At 48.7% G+C, this 19,208-nt stretch overlaps 1 protein-coding gene across 3 annotated transcripts; it reads right to left on the reverse strand.

The window, feature by feature from the left end:
• Positions 1–427: 427 nt before the first annotated feature.
• THNSL2 (threonine synthase like 2) lies at positions 428–17,355 on the reverse strand. 3 transcript variants are annotated; one of them, XM_046662544.1, is made up of 9 exons: positions 17,287–17,355; positions 13,402–13,636; positions 11,933–12,127; positions 11,371–11,523; positions 8,292–8,522; positions 4,587–4,735; positions 4,355–4,480; positions 2,094–2,245; positions 428–1,693 (listed from the first exon to the last, which is right to left on the reverse strand). In XM_046662544.1, exons 2-9 carry the CDS (start codon positions 13,622–13,624, stop codon positions 1,468–1,470), a joined length of 1,455 nt encoding a protein of 484 aa, XP_046518500.1. In that variant the 5' UTR covers positions 13,625–13,636; positions 17,287–17,355; the 3' UTR covers positions 428–1,467. The 3 variants fall into 3 exon arrangements, with proteins under 3 accessions (XP_046518500.1, XP_046518499.1, XP_046518501.1); XM_046662543.1 differs by having other exon boundaries at positions 17,078–17,327; XM_046662545.1 differs by lacking the exon at positions 8,292–8,522 and having other exon boundaries at positions 17,078–17,327.
• Positions 17,356–19,208: the final 1,853 nt, after the last annotated feature.

The following is a 19,208-nucleotide window of genomic DNA, read 5'->3' on the forward strand; positions in this document are numbered from 1 at the left end:
ATGGTCTGTGTAGTTTATGCATAATTTAGTATACATATGTTGGGAAAACATACTAAAAAATTTTTAATCAATAGGGGCAAATCCAAAACGTTTCAGCCCATTGTGTGAAACAATGGTTCTTATCGTCAAGAAGCTTTGAGATGGGGAGATAATGTCTAATGTGGCTAAACAAAAAACAGGATAGAAGGAAGGGCCGCCCTGTAGAGTAGTGGTTAAGTTTGCGTGCTCCGCTTTGGAGGCCAGAGTTCACTGGTTTGAATCCTGGGTGCAAACCGACACACCACTCATCAAGCCATGCTGTGGCGGCATCCCACATACAAAACAGAGGAAGATTGGTACAGATGTTAGCTCAGCGACAACCTTCCTCAAGCAAAAAAAGGAAGATTGGCAACAAATGCTAGCTCAGGGCCACTCTTTCTCCAAAAAAAAAAAAAAAAAAACCCGGGTAGAAGGAAATGCACACTTTAAGAAAGCTAAGGACGCTCTCCATGAGGCAAGTGCAAGGTTGAAGGCATGGGGAGAGAACAGCATGAGTCATGCTTTCAGAGGAAAGAACAATTTGATTTCTCTGGGGCAGTGTGATTATGGAGGCACTTGGACTTTATTTAGTGGTCGATGAGGGATCATTGCTTTTTGCTGGCATGACATATGCCCTGGTTTAATAAAGCAGGTGAACCCAATATGTGAGCAACAGGGTAACTCGACTCAAGTGTATACTTTAAGGTGTGTGCTTTCCACACGGGCTGGATCTGGTGATCCTACCACCCCTCGATGCTGTGCGCCACCACCACCCCTGCCACCTGCCCCACTGCCTGCTCTGTCTGCTGCCCCCCTCAACACTGGGCCAGTCTGGAGCAGCTGGTGGATGGACCACATACCACAACACCACCATCACCACTGGGCAGCCACCATTCTCTGCCTACAGGCCACGCAGAGTCACCATCACACTGAACATGCACTTTTATTCCAGGGATTCCCAATATTCTAACAGGGTGGAAGTTCTGACAAGGCAGGCCAAGACCTCTGGATCTGGCTTGGGGATAAACTAAGGCTCGGAGACCATGAGCCCCAGGCCTGTGTTAATGGAGTGAGCAGCCCCCACCTGCACAGGTTTAGGGTCTGGGGTCCTAAACCCTGGAGGCGAGGTCGACTCTGTGCCCAAGGGTCTTCATCTGCAGGCCCTGAAACATTAACACGCAGCAGTGATGCTCCTGCACCAGCTGGCAGTGGGGGCGCACTCCAGCAATCATCCACACCCCCCACCCGGCATCCCCAGCGACCAGAGGACACCACCACCGCGAGAGTACAGAGCAGTCACGGGGCAGAGTGAAACCAGCTGGCTCAGACCCCCTGAGAAGCTCCTACCCTCTTAACTCAAGACTCTCAACGGGGAGAAGGTATACAGAGCAGCTCAGAGGGCACACCTCCCTGGCCTCAGAAGCCCAAAGGAAGCCAACTCCAGCCTGGCTATTCCCAGGCATTCAGGCAGTGATCCCTCCACTGCCGGCTGAGGTCCTCAATTGTGTCCCGAAGCATCAGTGTCCAGTCGTCACCCCTCCGCATTGGGGTGCAACGTGTCTCCTTGTGCTCCAGGGCTAGGATCTCCAAGGGAGTCTCTGGGGTCAGCCCGGCAGCCAGGACAGCTTCGGGGAACTTGGCTGCAGAGGCGGGGACCAGACAACACCGGGGAGGGCTGTGGGGGGTGGAGCAGGTGGGAACAAGAGGGCGGGAGACAATAGAGGGACAGGTACAGAAAGGAGAAGGGGAGGAGGGAGGGGAGGGGACGGGGAAGGTGGGGAAAGGGTGGGGCACGGAGGAGAGAGACAGATGTTCGGTGCCTTGAACTCACCTCTACAATGACTCTGCTGGGCAAATTGCTCCCCCCGTTGGAGGCCCATCTCTACCACCACCTCTGGCAGTGGTTCCCTGGGACATCTATCACACCCCCTCTTTTTGGACCACAGTTCTTGGGGCACAGTGCCACAACACCCACCATGCTTAGTAAAGACATTTGCATCTCCTCTGCTTGGAGAGGAGGAAGGTCCCTGAAAGTCAGAGGGTCCCCCAGTGACCCAGGCGCCCCCGGCCCATACCTGGGCTGCTGCCTGTCTGTCTGCTGGTAATGGTAGCTCACGGCCACGGCCGAGTGAGGGCACAGCAAGTACTGGTTCTCTTCCCAGCAGCGGCCCATGGTCTGGGTGATGGTCTCATTCGACACCGACTCAGACGTCACCACCTCTGAAAGCTGACAGGTCCCAGGGTCAGAAGCATGGGAATTGGAGTGGGGGGGAAAGTGGGGAAAAGGTGATAAAAAAAACCCACCACATAACATAGCCACATAAACACCAGAGACTCAAATGAAATGTTTAGATCAATAGCTCAGATTCAGCTCAGAGAAAAATCTGAAGTTTCCCAGGTTTAAGCTGATTTACTCAACTTGGAGCAAGGACAGGTTTGAGTTTCAGGTCAATAAATTTAGTTAGATTTAGCTAATGAATGAGCAAATTAGTGCATAGTCCTGTTCGACAACTTGAGGGAACACAGAAGGTTAAGGGCATTCAAACAATCCTGGAGCTTTGTTGTTGGTGCTCCCCCTGCCTGTGGGAACACCTCCTGTCGGGTCCCACCCAGCTCGTGTAGCTCCTCCTCCAGGAAAACTCCCCACTACCCTCAGACAGAGGAAGACACCCTTCTCAGCGCCCCCTGGGTGCGGATGGCGGATTTGATCATTCTGTGAAAATACACTGTGGATGGTTAATTTGATCATTCTGTGAAAATACTGTGTGCTTTGGATGACCCAAACACCCTTCAGGGACTCAGTTATACATTGTTTATATAGTTACCTGTCCCATTAGGGTTCACAGAGGACAATGAATCTATTTTATTTATCTTTGGATCTCCAGCACCTAGCACAGTTCCTGGCCAGGGGGATATGGTATCTGTCTTCATGGAGCACCTCATTTACATGAGGAGAAGGAATGTGGATGTCAAAAGAAACCATTAACCAAATAAGTTGATCTTTGGCTGTGTTATGGTCTGAAAGTTTGTGTCCCCCTCCAAAATCACATGTTGAAATCCTAATCCCAAGGTGATGGTATTTGGAGGTGGGGCCTTTGGGAGGTAATTAGGTCATGAGGGTGGAGCCCTCACGAATGGGATTAGTGTCTTTATAAGAAGAGGCCAGAGAGCTGGCTAAATCTCTTTCCACCTTGTGAGCACACGAGAAGGTGGCCATCTGCAACCTGAAAAAGGGCCCTCCCCTATCCCAGCCACGCCAGCACCCTGATCTCAGACAGCCAGCCTCCAGAACCGTGAGAAATAAATTTGTGTTGTTTATAAGCCACCCAGTCCATGGTACTTTGATATAGCAGTCCAAACTGACTAAGACAGGTTGCATCAAAAGAAGCATGGACTCCAGAAGACAGAAATTCCACTCCAATCTGCATGCGCAGCTAAGCCCAGAGAACTGTAGCCAGTTCTGGGAACAACCCATTAAGATGGACATTGACCATTCAAAACTATGTCATGTAAGGGATCACTGAAAGAACCAGGAAGGCTTAGTGAGGACGCGAAAATCCTCTTCAAATACGGGAATCAGACTGCTCGCCAGTGCACAAGCTAGACGGAGCAGACTCTAGCTCAACACGAAGAACTCTGTAATGCTTAAAAACTGATGTGAGGTAGTGAGGTCCTGGTTACTGGAGATACGCACAGTCTGGATGACCACTTGGTGGGAATGTGGTAGAGAAAATTAAAGGCAACTTCAACATACGAAATCTTTTTTTTTTCACATAAAATAAGTGACCATCACCAGGTGGCATTAAAATTAACAGCAATCCCTCCCATCTGGATTCCTACCACTCTGAAGAGAGAAAATTTCTCCTTCTCCTTTAAAAAAAGCTAACAGGACAATGGTCTCTGCTCATTCTGGATGGGCAAGGTGGTTTCCAGTTGTTGCTAACACTGGAAATCAAATCAAGAAAAACAATAAATAAAAATAATATTTAATATATCAAGCCCTATCTTTCCAGTAGTATACAAAGTACTTCATGGGTATTATTTGACTTAAATCTTCAACAATGCTGTGAGGTAGGCATTCTTATTATCCCCATTTTACAGATGAGGAAATTGAGCCACAGAGTTTAAGAAACTGATCCAAGGTCACACAGCTGGCTTGGAGTTGAGCCCTGTATGACTCTAAACCAATACTCTCTGTTGCCTCTCTTCATTCAATAAATGAAGCCATATAAAGTGAAAGCAAGTGTCCTCTTCTCTCGAACAGCTTTTCAAGCCCCATGTCTGATCTTGTGGCTGCAGCCTTTCCTTTCTCCATGGTGTGTGGGTGGTGACTCACCTTGCTGTGCAGGTCCTTGGGTAGACTCACACTTTGGGTCCTTTCAAACTGCTCCATGAGGGCTCTTGTCACCTGGCTGTCAGAGCCAGAGAGCAGCCAGAAGATCCTCTCCATGTTGTAGGGCACCTGGGCAGAAAGGCAGGGTCCCAGGAGTCGCACTGACCTCAGCCCTTGTCTGTCCCCACCCAACCAACACGTGGGCCAGACGTGCACACCTCCCGACAGGTCCCACCTGAATGTCCATAGCTGATGCCAAGGTTGCTTTGACAGCCTTGGACAGAGAGAAGTCTCCTCGCTGGACGGTCCTGTGGATGATGTCATTGCGGTTCACTGCCACAACCAGGCGGATGGGCAGGCCCATCTTCTGAGCAATGCACCCAGCTTAAGACGAGAGAGGAGAAGAACAATGGTTTCTTAGACATGGCACCAAAAGCACAAGCAACAGAAGAAAAACTAGACAAACTGGACTTCATCAAAATTAAGAAACTTTTGTGCTTTTTGAAGCTTTTGTACTTCAAAGGACACTATCAAGAAAATGAAAAGGCAAGGGGACCAGCCCCGTGGCTGAGTGGTCAAGTTTGCACGCTCCACTTCAGCAGCCCCGGGTTCACCAGTTTGGATCCTGGGCACGGACCCACACACTGCTCATCAAACTATGCTGTGGCAGCATCCCACATAGAAGAACTAGAATGACCTACAATTAGGATATACAGCTATGTACCGGGACTTTGGGGAGAAAAAAAAAAAAGAGGAAGACTGGCAACATATGTTAGCTCAGGGCCAATCTTCCTCACCAAAGAAAGCAAAGCTTCAAAAAAAAAAAGGAAAATGAAAAGGCAAGCCACAGAATGGGAAAAAAAATTTGTAAATCATATAGCTGATAAGGCACCTGCATCCAGAATATATAAAGAACTCTTACAACTCAACAATAAAAATACAAATAACTCAATTAAAAAATGGGCAAAGGACTTAAACATTTCTCCAAAGACGATATGCAAATGGCCAATGAGCTCATAAAAGATACTCAATAGCATTAGTCATCAGGAAAATACAAACGAAAATCACAATGACACACCACTTCATACCCACTAGGATGGCTAGAATCAAAAAGCCAGATAATAACAAGTGTTGGTGAGGATTTGGAGAAATTGGAACACTCACACATTTCTGATGGGAATGTAAAATGGTGTGGCCATTTTGGAAAACAGTCTGGTAGTTACTCAAAAAGTTAAGCATAGAGTTACCGTATAACCCAGAAATTCCATTCCTAGGTATACGTACTCAAGAAAAATGAAAACAGGTCCACACAAAAACTTACACACATATGTTCATAGCAGCATTATTCATAATACCTAAAAAATTGCAACAATCCAAATGTCCATTAACTGATGAATAGATAAACAAAGGTGGTATACACCAACAATGGAATATTATTCAACCATACACAGGAATGAATACTGATACATGCTAGAACACGATGAACCTTGAAAACATTATACTATGTGAAAAAGCTAGACACAGGGGCCACATATTGCATGATTCCATTTATATGAAATGTCCAGAATAGGCAAATTTATAGAGACAAAGTAGTAGATCAGTGGTTGTCTAGAGCTGGTGGGAGGATGACGGGAAATGGGGAGTGATGAGAACCGGATTTCCTTGTAGGGTGATGAAAATATTCTCACATTTATTCTGGTGATGGTTGCACAAATCTGTGAATATACTAAAAACTATTGAATTGTATACTTAAACAGGTGAATAGTATGGTGTGTGAATCATATACCAATAAAGCTGTCACCAAAACAAAGAAGAAAGAAAGAGGAGGAGAATGTCACCATCCTCCAATACTGTCCTCTATGCCACCCACTGTCACCCACTGTCACATGCTCGCTACCATTTGCAGATGAGAAAACGGAGGTTCTGGGAAGCTGAAATGACCCATCCAAGTCCAGCTATGTGGCAAAGTAAGGATTCACGCTCGGTCTGTCTAAGTCCAGAGCACATGCTCTTGTCCCCTGACTCAGTCTCCTAGAACCAGCGCCTTCAGACTGCATCTCCAGGAGAGGCACCAAGGGAGGACAGGGCGGCACCATTGGTCCACCCTAACAGCAGTTTCTGTTTGCATGGAACAAACAGGAAATTCCTCCCCTTGAGAGATGGAGAGCCCAAAAAGGAAATGTAGTTTAGGACGGTTGTACCTTCTATGAATGGTTTCTCTCTGGTGAGTAGTCAAGGGGAGTTAAGGATAACCAGACCACCCTAATATTGCTCTTGATCTTGCAAAGCACTTTCACATTCTTACTTTACTTGACCCTTTTGTAAACATCATGATATCGTCATATGACAGAGGAGGAGTGGAGGCTCAGGAGGGTCCATGGGATTAAGGTCAACAGCTAGTTCTTTAATTTTCATTATTTATTTATTTTTTTGGTAAGGAAGATTGGCCCTGAGCTAACATCTGTTGCCAATCTTCCTCTTTTCTTTTTTCTTTTCTCCCCAAAGCCACAGTACATAATTGCATATCCTAGTTGCAGGTCATTCTAGTTCTTCTTTGTGGGATGCCAGCACAGCATGGCTTGATGAGCAGTGTGTAGGTCTGCACCCAGGATCCGAACCGGCAAACCCCAGGCCGCCAAAGCAGAGCACATGAACTTAACCATGCAGCTGCGGGGCTGGCCCCAAAAGCTAGTTCTTGACGGAGCAGGGACAGATAGGAGGACTCTCTGCAAATGTCTATTTTGTGCCAGGCACTGTGGTTGGCACTGGGACACATACAGGCTCCAGGTGGCGTCATTCACTGGAGGGTGATGCAAGTGGGGAGTGTGGTGGGCTTCATCCCACAGGTGGTGAGAAGGCTGAGTCATCCTTGCCTAACTACCAGCTCACCTTTCTTTCTATCACTGTTTTAGTGGGAGAAGTCAGGAAGACTCCTGACCACTACAATGCTTTCCTGGTGTCACCTAAGCCATCTTGGTGCCCAGGAGAAGCAATGCCACTGACAGAACCATCAGAAACGGTAATTCCCATGAGGAGGCAGCCTAGCAAGCTGGCGAGGACGCAGGCTCTGGAGCAGCCTGCCTGAGCTGTAATTCTGGCTCCGCTATTGACCGGTGTGCAACCAGAGACAAGCCGAATAACTTCTCTGTGCCTCAGTTTCCTCATTATAAAGTGGAAATAATAGTACCATCCTCCTCATAGGCACATGTGAGGACTAAATGAGTTAAAGACATGAAAAGCACTTGGAGCAGTGCCCGATGGTTGACAAATGAGTGCTCGATAAATGTTAATTACTATCGCAGATAACGATTTTACTGCCATGTGGCAATACAGCACTTTACCCTTACAAAGGTCACATACAGACATAAAGAATCTTATTTGTGCCTCATAGCAGTCCTGAGAGAGATGATAAGTGGTCCAATCTCCCTTTTATAGCTAAGGAGTTGAGTGTCAGGGTCCGCCCCACAGCCACTTAGTGAGGAAAGGACAGAACTGGGGCCAGAACCCCAGAGCTCTTGCCGCCTCACACAGTCTCAGGGTGGTGCGTCTAGGAGCGGGAACACACTGTGCCAGACGAGCCACTTGTCCTCACAGCAGGCACTGGCAAGGATGGGAGTAAAGTCCGTATTTCTAGAAGGGGGCACTGCCAGCCAGGCACAGCGCGGAACCTTGACCTCATCTCTCCACACTCTGCAGAGTGAGTGTCAGGTCAGGCGGGCGGAGCACATCATGGTTAACCCATCGTTCTCCCCCTGCAGCAAGAGGCCGGGATGTCCCCACGGGGCGTCAGTGGGGAGCTTCCTGGGAACTTCTTCTGTGTAGTTTCCCATCACCTTCAGAATTCGGACTCAATCTTTCTTCTCAGAGTCGCAGCCAAAGGGCAGCTGGAGGGACTGCAGCCACAGGTTGGAAAGCCCATTTCCACCCAAGGTCTCCTTACCTGCAAGGTTCCCAGCGGCCCCCGTTGGCACAACCACCTCCACGGGGGGCAGGGGGTGTGCGTCTAAGGATGGCACACACCGGAAGTAAGCGAAGAAGTGGTGGGCCATTTGCACGAGGACCCGAGACCAGTTGATTGAATTCAGACTCATCAGATTGTGCTTCCTGACAAAAGCCACGTCAGCAAACAAGGCCTTGATGGGCTCATCAAGCTCATCGCTGTTTCCCTCCACTGTCAGGGGAGAGGGGAGAGGGCAGCTATCAGGAGCACAAAGAACCCCCAGGTGGTCAGCACTCGCCTGCAACAAGGCCCTTGCAGGCTGAGCCCATCCTGCTGGGACCCTCGCTCAGCTTTGGTTTCTTCACTCTCACGTGACTTGGCCTGGCTTCCTAGACTCACAATTAAGCTCTTCAAAGATAGAAACCATGTCTCATATTCTCATGGTCATATTTCCAATGTTTCTACCATTATATAAAGTAAGATATAAAGTGTCAACCTTCTGGGATATTGGGAAAAGAATTCCTTTTTGTACTCCATGCCTACCTCCTCCACTCTATGGGAAGAAGGAGGAATGGTTTATCTGATTGTGACATGGTGAGAGGCTGATCCTTTACTCCACGATCCTCTATTAGCGGTTAGGGAGGAAAGAGTCACTGTTGCCCTGTGCTCTGCCCTTCTTCCCTCATTTAGGCCACAACGGTGGGTGTTCTGCTCTCTGCTCCTCCATGGGTGTGGGCAGGACTTCTCCTCCCTGAGCTGGATGAAGTGTTGGGTAAATTTATGGATGAACTGGCTACTGGTCCACATTGCATTCTCCAATCCAGCTCAAGCAGCAATCAAGCCACTATTGATCTATCTGAAACCTGGGTCTATTTCTCCACTGAATCCAAACTTGGAGGAGAGGGGATAAGATTCACTGGGGGAAGTGCCAGAGTAGGCACTAAGGTTGTTATCCATTCCACCTTGCACTACCGTGTGGCAGCAGTAACACTGGGGATTGACTCTAGATCCACACACATGGGGATGTTTGCTGGGGTTCCAGGAAAAGAGTCACTGCTTTTAAGGGAGAATCACAGGAAGAGAGAAACTTGGTTACCTCCAGTGACTATCATATGCCACAAGAGGAATGAGCCTTCGGATTGGGGAAGGTGGAGCAGAGAATGCAAAGAACATGGGTCCCTGAAGACACTGTTGAGTCAACCAATGGGGAGCTCACCCCACCTCTGGACTTTCAGTTGTATAAGCTGGAAAACATTCTTGTACAAGCTGGTCTGAGGTGGATTTTCTATTACTTGCACCCAAAAACATCCCAAATAATATATAATTAACATGTGCAGATTATTCCGTGCTTAAGAAGAACCAAGTACACAATGTACATGGAAATTAATGACTTTATAAAACAGTGCCCATCCCTACTCTCTGAGCTCACCAGTCTAAGGAACAACACATATTCACTGTTAGCTCCTGAACTAATACACAGCCTCCTTGAAACCAAATCAGAAGATTCTAGAAAGCAAAGGAAGAACTTGAACAGTGATGCTAAGAAACAATAACTAATTTCTTTAAAGTCTGCTGCTTTATCTTCTTGAAGCTTAGAACACATGCAAACAGAAACACCCCTTCAGCTCCAGCAATAACACATTTCTGACAAACTGCACACATCTCACCCACTTTTATGCCACTATTTTGCAACTGGGCACCATTATCCAACCCACGGTCAGGAATGGAGCTTCCATGCATGCCCTTAGGTCAAAGCCTTACTATATCCGTGTATGAAGGGAGAAGGGAGTAGGCAGCAAGACAGAGGTACAATAAACTATTCTCTGCTTTGATTCTAGGAAAACATGGTCCTAGATCCATAACTAGCAATTTTGCTGCTTGGGGTATAAAAGAGACCCTCAGGAGCCTGAATCTTGTGCGTAAAATCTTGCAACGACTGCAGAAAAATGCAGCCAAACATGGGCAATTACCAAGACCAGTGTGTAAGATTTTGCTGACACCTGCATTAGCTAAACCATGACTTTTTCACTGGAATATGTATGTGCTCGCTAAAGAAAAGAGCACGGGGGGCTTGTTGCTCACTCTTGAACAAATGGACAAAGGATATTCATGCTACTCCCATGGCTAAGGTTTGTTTTCACTGTGCTTTTGCTCCCTGACAAAAGTGGTGTTATATAAAAACATCTGCTATAGGATTATACCAGGAGGCCAGGCCAGTTGTAGAACAAATGTCTTCTGCTCCCACATTTGCTATCCTGCCAGATGAGTGACCAAATCAAGCCAGGCCTCCTGGACAGCTCACCCAGGGCTACAGCATACAAAAACCTCACCAAGACCCCTACCTTGGGGCTACCTGGAGTCTTACAGAGTATGAAAGGGGGAAATAAAAATGTCTGCTTCCACTCAAACTCCTGTCTTTCTCCACTCTTGATTTCAATAATGATGAAATCCATTCGGAAGAGATGGCCTGACATTAAAGGAGATGGTTTTTTGCTTTTCCCTAAGCATGGAAGGCTACAATTCGAGATGTGGCTCAGGAAGGGCTGTCACCAGCAATGAGTGCCACTGAGTAGCTTTCTAATTTAAATATTTAGACCTGCTAACCAAGTGCATGGCTTAGTCTTTACTATGTTGTCAGGGAGGGCACAAGCTGTCAATAATAACGACACGTTCTCTTAAAATAATTATTTAGCATGTTTGTGCTCTCTAAACCTCATTGCCCTGGGACAAAATAGCTGCCTGTATACACGGCCCCAGCAGGTGGAACCTGCATGGAGGTGGCATTCTTTGGGGTATAGTTTTAAACCTGCACTTCCTAGGTTGTACTGTCAGTATTGGTTTGCGCACCTGTCATCTCCAATAGTTTACAAGACTATGTAGCCAAGAGCCTGCCCAGAGCTAAACCAAGGCATATACCAACCTCAAAACAGGACTGATGAAGGAAGGGAGGGAGAGAGAAAGGGGAGGAGGAAGGATGGTCAGCTAGTCAATTGACCTGTTTTGTTGCAAGCCATCTCCCAAAACAGACCCACCCAAGGCAGGGCCATGTTGTCCCTGGAGCCGCTGTGCCAGAACTCACCTCCAAACACATGGACATTCTCCTTCAGCACTGTTGTCATCTGGAGCTCCTGAATCTTCGTGCAGTGACCCTTGGGCAGCAGAACGATGATGTCCACGTTCTTTGCCCCTTGAACACTCTCAATGGCAGCACTCCCTGTGTCCCCAGATGTTCCTGAATGGGAAGAAAGAAGAACTCGTCCCTTTAGAACAAGGGAGATGGAAAAGGAAAGAAATGGTCCCTCAAGCATTGTTGCCAAATGAGGCAATATCTGCTTTCAGATACTTAGAAGGTAGGAACCTAGTACTTAATCTGGGGTCCATGAACCTCCAAGAGACCGGTGGATAGAACTCAGAGCATCTATGAACTTGGTACCACATACTCCTATGTATTTTATATATTTAAAAATATTATTCTGAGAAGGTTCCATGGCTTCCACCAGACTGTCAAAGGGGTTCATGGCACAAGAAAAGGTTAAGAATCCATTTCTAGAAGAACCGGTAACACAATCCCTGACAGACAGCATCCTGTAGGTAGTTACCAGGACACTAGGGGCTCCAGCGCTCACGCCCACAACACACACCCACAACCACGGTGACATGCTTCTTCCTCTTCTCCAGGAAGTACTGCAGGAACTGTGCTGTGCAGCTCAGGGACAGGTCCTTAAACGCATACGTGACCCCATGCCACAGCTCCAACACGTTCAGCCCGTTCTTCAACCTGGACAGATGGACCACCTCCCTGTGGCGGAATCTGCTGAAGGCTCGGTCAATCAGATCTGCGAGGGGAGGGGTTGGACAGCAGGTAAAAGGCATTATATTTCCCTAAAGTTCTCTCTCAGTCTCGTTACACTTTTGAATTTGACCTCTCTATCTCCAGCTACCAGATAAAAGGCCAAAAATTTTTATCCTAAATGATACTGTGTATGAATGTAATTGTATATTCCTAGAAAAAACTCTGGAAAGACATGAAAACTCATGGAAAGACCAAACTATTCAGAGTCCTCACAGTGATTCCCCCAGAGAGCAGAACTGGTACTGTAAGACTTTCATTTTTCACTTTATAAACTTCTTCATCATTAGATTTCTTGTGAGCATGAATTCCAATGGAGGTTCAGTTAAAGTCATGTGACAAACAAATCAATGTCTCATCTCTTCTAATTTTCCTTCCTAAAGATACGATGCTGTTTTTGGTTTGTTTGTTTTTGCATTACTCAGTCTCACATCTGTGCTCCCAGAACCTTGGGATGGTTTACACACAATCCTACCCACGACAGGACAGTCTAGAGCAGCGCTTTGCAAACTTTAATTGGCAAACCAGTCACCTGGGACCTTAAAATGCAGATTCTGGTTCAGTAGGTCTGAAGGAGTCTGAGAATTCTAATAAGCACCTAGGTAATGCCATCAGTGCTGGTCATTGGACCACATTTTGAGTGGTCGTCTTCTCCTTCCCAGCCCCAAACTCTCACCATTACATTATGGATTATATCATATATTTGGCCCAGGGACCACCAGGACTAGCATCATCTGGACACTTGATAGGAATGCAGAATTCTCAGGCCCACTCCAGACCTATTGAATCAGAATTTGCATTTTAACGAGATCCCCCCAATCTACAGGCACATTACAGTGTGAAACAAGCTAGTCCAGGACACTCTCAAAGTTCCTGCTGGAATCACCATTCGAGGAAATAAAACAGCAAACTGATGGTCTGGGAGCTTAATATGCAGGAAGAAAAATCCCAACATTCAAGCTGGAGGCTTGAAAAGGTGTATTAAAAATAAACTAAAGGAAAAAAACTTTCTGCAGATCATTTCGGTATTCATTTCGCTGGAGGTGGGAGCTGGAATAGATGAACTCTTTGGGGATATTTCTGATTCTGGAATTCCAGAGCCTGGGAAAAAAACCCAAAGTTTGGGAAATGTGACTAAAGATCTCCTAGGGATTGGGTAATGAATTTGCAACTCCGTGGCGGGCTAGGCTGGCAGGGGTGGGAGGGGGAGGGGGAGGGGAGGGGCTAGGCTGGCAGGGGTGGGAGGGGGAGGGTGCTCACCATTTAAGTCATCTCTTGGAATGAGCTCAGGGCCAATGAAGAGGGCGCACAGCTCCTTCACCAGGCTAGGGTAGGAGAGCACACTCCACTGACGCAGGGTCTCTCTGCACAGCTGTGGGAGCTCCTCAGGCATGAAGAGGCCCCCGTCGGGTGCATAGCCAGAGAAGAGGGCCCCCTCAAAGTCGACCCGTGGGGTCATCCCCCGAGTGCTGATGTACCACATGATCCTGGGGGCCTGCAGAGGGGACAGTCCCAGAGGCACCTGGTCTCAAGCTCCAGCATCCCGTAGGCAAAGCTGATGTATACACAGCTCCCTCAGCTAGCTCTTGAACCATCACTCATTGGGGTGAGTGTCCCAGACTGGGAGCCTGGAGCCCTGCCTCAAGTCTCGTGCCAGTTTCACGTGGGACTCTGTAAATCGTGACCCCCTTCAATCAAAATGAGGCAATTCCATTGACCTACTACCTTGGGACAGGGTCTACCAGAGCAAGCCAGGAAAGGAGAAAGCTTGGTCCTCACTGGTGAGAAAGAAGGCCTTGGGTGGGAAAATAGCAATAACAGGCAACCACCATTTTGATATCCCTCTTGATAAGCAGATGACTGCTATACTTGGTCATACACCCTTTTGGGACATGTTTGAGTCCACTTCTGCTCAAAAAATAACCACCTTCAGTGTTTAGCAACATTGTCTATAATCTCATGGTTCCCAATTCTGATCGTTTGTTGGAATCAACTTGGGAGCTTTAAAAAAATACTCCTACCTGGGACCCTACGTGGGTCAATTAAATTAGAATCTCTAAACAAGAGGCTCCTCACGCGAGTCTAATGTGCAGCCAGGGTTAAGAATGGGGGGGTCAACTCATCCCAGTTTGCCTGGGACTTTCTTAGTTTTAAAACTGAAAGACTCATGTCCCAGGTAACTCCTCAGTCCCAGGCAAACTAGGACAGTTGGTCATCCTAGTTGAAAACCAGTGCCCTCCCTTCAGCCTAATCCTAGAAGAATAGTTACAAGTGCTGACACCTATTACCCTTAATACTGTCCAGCCACGGCTAATTGGCCCTGTGTGGACACAGAGCTCTCTGACTGGGGTGGGGGAGGTGTCCAGGGCACCCTAAATCTAACTTTGGTCACAGTTCCACAACAATTAGGTTCCTAGGAGCCAGGTGCCATGTCAAGGAGCTGGACTTGAGCTCTGAACACCTTTCTCTGGATCATGGCTATGAATTCTGGGAGCTCCGACTTTAAAGCACCTCTTGGGACGAATTTGACTAGACGTAGCTCTCAGAACCAGCTTGGACTTGTTTCTGTGTCAGGGCCAGAGGGGAACCCCTGCCCTCTTGGGGAAGCTTTCCCCTATAAGAAAGCGTATGAGCTAGCCTTGACCTGGAGGAATTCTGGTTTCCTAAGCTGTGGCTCTAACACCTCTGAACCCATTGCGAGTGCTACGTGGGCTGCCGTGTGCCACTCCCACGCCTACAAATACAAGAGCACCCAACTTAGAGACAGTGTGGAACAAGGAGACAACAGTGACTCCATTTGGTACTCTGGACTCCGTCTTGTTAAAAATACGAAATTGTGCTGAACTTGCTGACTTGCCAAAAGGGAGTTATTGCTGAGAAAGGCCTTTCTGAAGGACTGTGCGAAAATATACTTTTTCTGACAGCAACAAGACGTCCTTGAGTAAGCCAAGAAACTGTAACAAATTTTCCCTCCCCAACAAAAAACTGAGGTAACTGTTCTGGGCTCTCTTTTTTTGCTAATAAAAACTTACTTTTACTCCTCAAGGAGACACTTTTTTGGCTGCTGCTGGAACCCGTGTTCCCAGAACTGCAATTCTAAGACCCTAAATAAACAGTCTCCTTTTGTTTTACAATTGCTTCTTTTTTCTAAGCTGACACCAGAGACAAGTTTGATTGTCCAAGTCATGAATCTTTTGAAAGCAAAAGTGGATACTACTAATAATTATGCTGGGACAATGTGTAAAGCCAGACCTGTCTCAGGCAACCCTGGGACATATGGTCAGCCTGAATAGGGGTGTCTGTCAAAGAAATTAAATCAGGGTAACTTCAAAAGCCAACTGCAGAGCCAGCCCTGAGGGCCTAATGGTTAGAGTTCAGCACTCCCACGACTTCAGCAGCCAGGGTTTGGTTCCTGGGCGTGGAAACACACCACTCATCTGCCAGTAGCCATGCTGTGGTGGTGGCTCACACAGAAGAACTAGAAGGACTTACACCTAGAATATTCAACTACATACTGGTGCTTTGAGGAGGGGAAAAAAGGAGAAGGATCAGCAACAGATGTTAGTTCAGGGCAAATCTTTCCCAGCAAAAAAAAAAAAAAAGCCAACTGCAGCAGGAAGCAGGCCCAGTGTTTCACAGAACACAACAGGGGTAGGGGGCCAGGGGCCAGCAGTGCCTTCAATAAGAGGAGGAATTTCTGAAACTCTGTGGCAAGGGTTAGACGCAGTGCAAACTGCCTAAGACCCTAAAGTAACAAGATGGAGATCCTGCCGGGCCACTTCTGGGGACCAGACCACAGGAAAGGAGACAACTGGCCTGCCAAAGTTGCCAAGCCATGAGGGCAGGGACGGGGCAGGCAGGGCTATAAGGGACTGTGAAAGAAAACATCTGCAGAATGCGCGTCCCTGGGTGCCGGGGACCACAACACACCTGGGCACTGGGCTCTCTTGCGGGTTCCCCACTTTGAGGAGGACGGGCACAAACCGGCCCAGGAACAAAGGCGAGGGCCTGACACCGGGCTCTGCACAATTCAGTGTAAGGCCGCACTAATCATTACAGCACACTAAGCAGCCCCCAGCTGGCTTCACAGGGGAAGGACGGCCCGTGTTCTGTCCAACGACCCCATTGGGCGGCATTCTCAGGCCGATAGGGCAGAGCTACAGAGAATAACTATCACTAGGTTCAGTGTAAGGTAAACCAAATAGAGCAGTCTAGAAGCAGAAGTAGCCGCCACAGAAGGTGGCGAGGTCGAGGAAGAAAATCAAGCACTTTTGTTGGACCGTTGTATGGGCGCTCCAAGCATCCGACGGGAACCGGACGGAGCGATCTCTGGAGCCCAAGATTTAATAATTTGCCCTTGTGACTCCTCTGGACTCTATTTCAGAGTGGAGACATGTCAGAAAAACTCTGACCGATAACCTGGATGAATGACAAGGGAAAGAGGAGCCGGCCCTAAGGTCGGGAAACCTTTCAGGAAGGGCTCCTCCGTGTGGCTCAGAGAGGTGAAGAGATTTGGCGTGGGGGGAGGGCGGGGACTTGGACCCCAACGGCCAAAGCCCCGCCGCCGATCGTTGATCGCAGACTGCGCCCCTCTGGGTGGAGGTCCCTGCAGGCCCGAAGCAGGCGCCTGCCTCTCTACGGTCACTGGGCACCAGTCCTCCGCTAGGCAGACCCTGGGCCAAGAAGGTTTTGATGAGGTCTGCAGGGTAAGGCTCCACTCCCAGCCTCTGAGAACCGCAGACTTCTCAGTTCCAGGGAAAACCCTGCAGAAGGGTACGAAACATCGGCAACCGCAACCCTCCCGGGTCCTCCAAGTCTGAGCGCCCGAACTAGAGGTTGCAGAAAGGGGGCAAGGAGGCCGACACGACCACGTTGAAGCCAGGGTCGAGCGCAACCGCGAGAAGTTCAAGAGCTCAGACATAGCGCTACCGATTACCCTGGGGAGGGTGCCGCGATCGCCAGGAGGGGACCCAGGGAAGGGACCCGGGGCCGAAGCGCGCGGGAAGTCTCGGCCGCCGTGGCCCCCGCACGCGTGGGGCGGTCACCGCGGCGAGCGAGCAGCGGAACCCCAGCCCCCGTCCCGGAATCGGCTGGCCTGGGCCCGAGGGTCGGGGGTCTGCCTGGGCCGGGGCCTGGTGGGGTTACCGGGTCCGGGGCGCCGGCGGCGGCTGGGCGCGCAGCGGGGCTCCCCGGCTCCGGACCTGCGCGCTGGGCTTGGCGGGCGGGGCGCTGGCTTCCGGGGGGAGAATGAGAAGGGCCCCGGGGCGAGGAGGCCAAGGGCGGAAGGAGCGGCGTCGGAAGAGGGGGAGGAGGGGGCGAAAGGGAATAAGGAGGGAGAGACCATTTATTCCTCACACGGCCTGTTTTTAAGGCACTTTGCTAAGTGCTTTATTCACAGTCTCTTAATCTTCATTGCAGCCCTGGAAATATCATATAACCCTATTTTTCAGAGTAGAAAACTGAGAGCAAGGTGGAAAAAGAAAGGCCCTTATCTGCTTGGGGCTTCTTGCTTCTCGTCTGCAAAATCAGACACTGGACAGACTCCTTGTCTCTCAAACTGGGGCTAGTACATTAGGAGTTCAGAATACACGGGATACATGACATCGTTTTAGCTCAAAAATTCTTTCTAGAAGAACACTTTTTATTAAGCATGGATCTATTCTAACGTCAAATGGCTCCCCAATTTATTTTAAAGAAAAAAAGCAAGACGCTTAAAAAGAATGTCCTCCAGATAGGCCAAATGCCCGCGGATTCACATTCATCCTCTTGAGTCCCCTCCCGCTGAGGTGGCAAAGTTTGAGGAGCAGGACTGGACAGATGCTGGCTGAGGTTTAGTTGGTGCCTCTGGGCTGGGCCTGGTCACTGCAGCAGGCCCAGGTGGGCTTCATGGGGACAGAGGGCATGGATGGCTACCCACTGGTGTTGAGGGTTCACCTTCCTTCCCCTTATTTATGACATTCTCCTAAACCTGTGGTCTCTGCTTTCTCAAGTTACCTACTCTCCAAACTTTGGCCTACACATGGTGCCCTTTTGACATGTCCACACGAGTCCATGCACCCTCCCTTTACTGACTCCAGTCTGGGTGGGTCTCAGATTCTGGAAGAAAGAGTCTGATTGGTCGCTGCTCAGCTAATGGATTATTGTCATGGAGTTCACACCCAGGCCAAGGGGGCCATTCCCAGAGAGTGATATAGGCCAGACCCCCACAGGGTCTCCAGCCTCTGCATCAAGTACACTTAATCACTCAAAGGCCAGGGAAACTGAGGCCGGTGGCAAAAATGCCATGCAGCAGTGTTTCTTACAGTGCTCAAAACCAACCAGGATGGAGTCTCAAAAACCATCACAAGGACAAAAGTACCTTCCACAGAGTTCTCCAGCCAGGCACCTTGCCAGACTCACAGAGGCCTGCAGGACTTCTTCAAGATCCTGTGAGCAGGAGGAGAGGCCAGCAGCTCTTCCGTGAATTGTCATTTGACTCCCTCAGAAAGGAGAGGAGCAAAAGGCTCAGAGAACAGAAGTTTCATTCATTAGGAATCCCTGCCCGGGATATTTGGAACAGCGCAGCTACAAAAAATAAAACTTTCTGCACGCCCTCTGACGAAGACAGAATTCTGGGTGCCAAGCAGGAGCGGTGGGAATGTAGAGTTCTTTGAGACTTCTACACTAGATCAACATTTAATTTTTATAAGATTAAAAATTGCTTTTATTTTATTTTTATTTTTGCGTTTTGACCTTATGGATTAGAGTGCTTAGTAGTTTCTGGCTTTGAAGCCGATGAGCTGCAAAGCAGAGCCCCAGGGTCCTTGGAGTGTTGTGGCTTTTGTGTGTCCCTTCAAAGCCTTTTCAGGGAGGTACCTACAAGACTGTGTTACCGTGGTCTCCATGCACTGGGATGTAGGCGTTAGGGACAGAGCCCTCCTAAGGATTAGAAAGCACACAGGGCCTGGACTGCTGGAGGACAAAGTGACCTGCCAGAAGCCCTCCAGCCATGTGGAGGCCCAACACTCCGGGTTTTTCTAGCGTCCAAACTGGGCAAGGATAGCAAGGCAGAGGGGAGAGAAGATGAC

The sequence above is a fragment of the Equus quagga genome, chromosome 5 (genome assembly GCF_021613505.1).
Source record: "Equus quagga isolate Etosha38 chromosome 5, UCLA_HA_Equagga_1.0, whole genome shotgun sequence".
NCBI classification, from domain to species: domain Eukaryota; kingdom Metazoa; phylum Chordata; class Mammalia; order Perissodactyla; family Equidae; genus Equus; species Equus quagga.

Bases quoted from the DNA above. Each gene is read 5' to 3' on its own strand.
- THNSL2 (XM_046662544.1), bottom strand. From the start codon at position 13,624: ATGTGGTACATCAGCACTCGGGGGATGACCCCACGGGTCGACTTTGAG. The intron at 8,523-11,370 runs GTGAGTTCTGGC...CTCCCCTGACAG, and splicing joins GAATGTCCATGTGTTTGGAG to TGGAGGGAAACAGCGATGAG. The intron at 4,481-4,586 runs GTGGGACCTGTC...CTTTCTGCCCAG, and splicing joins CATCAGCTATGGACATTCAG to GTGCCCTACAACATGGAGAG.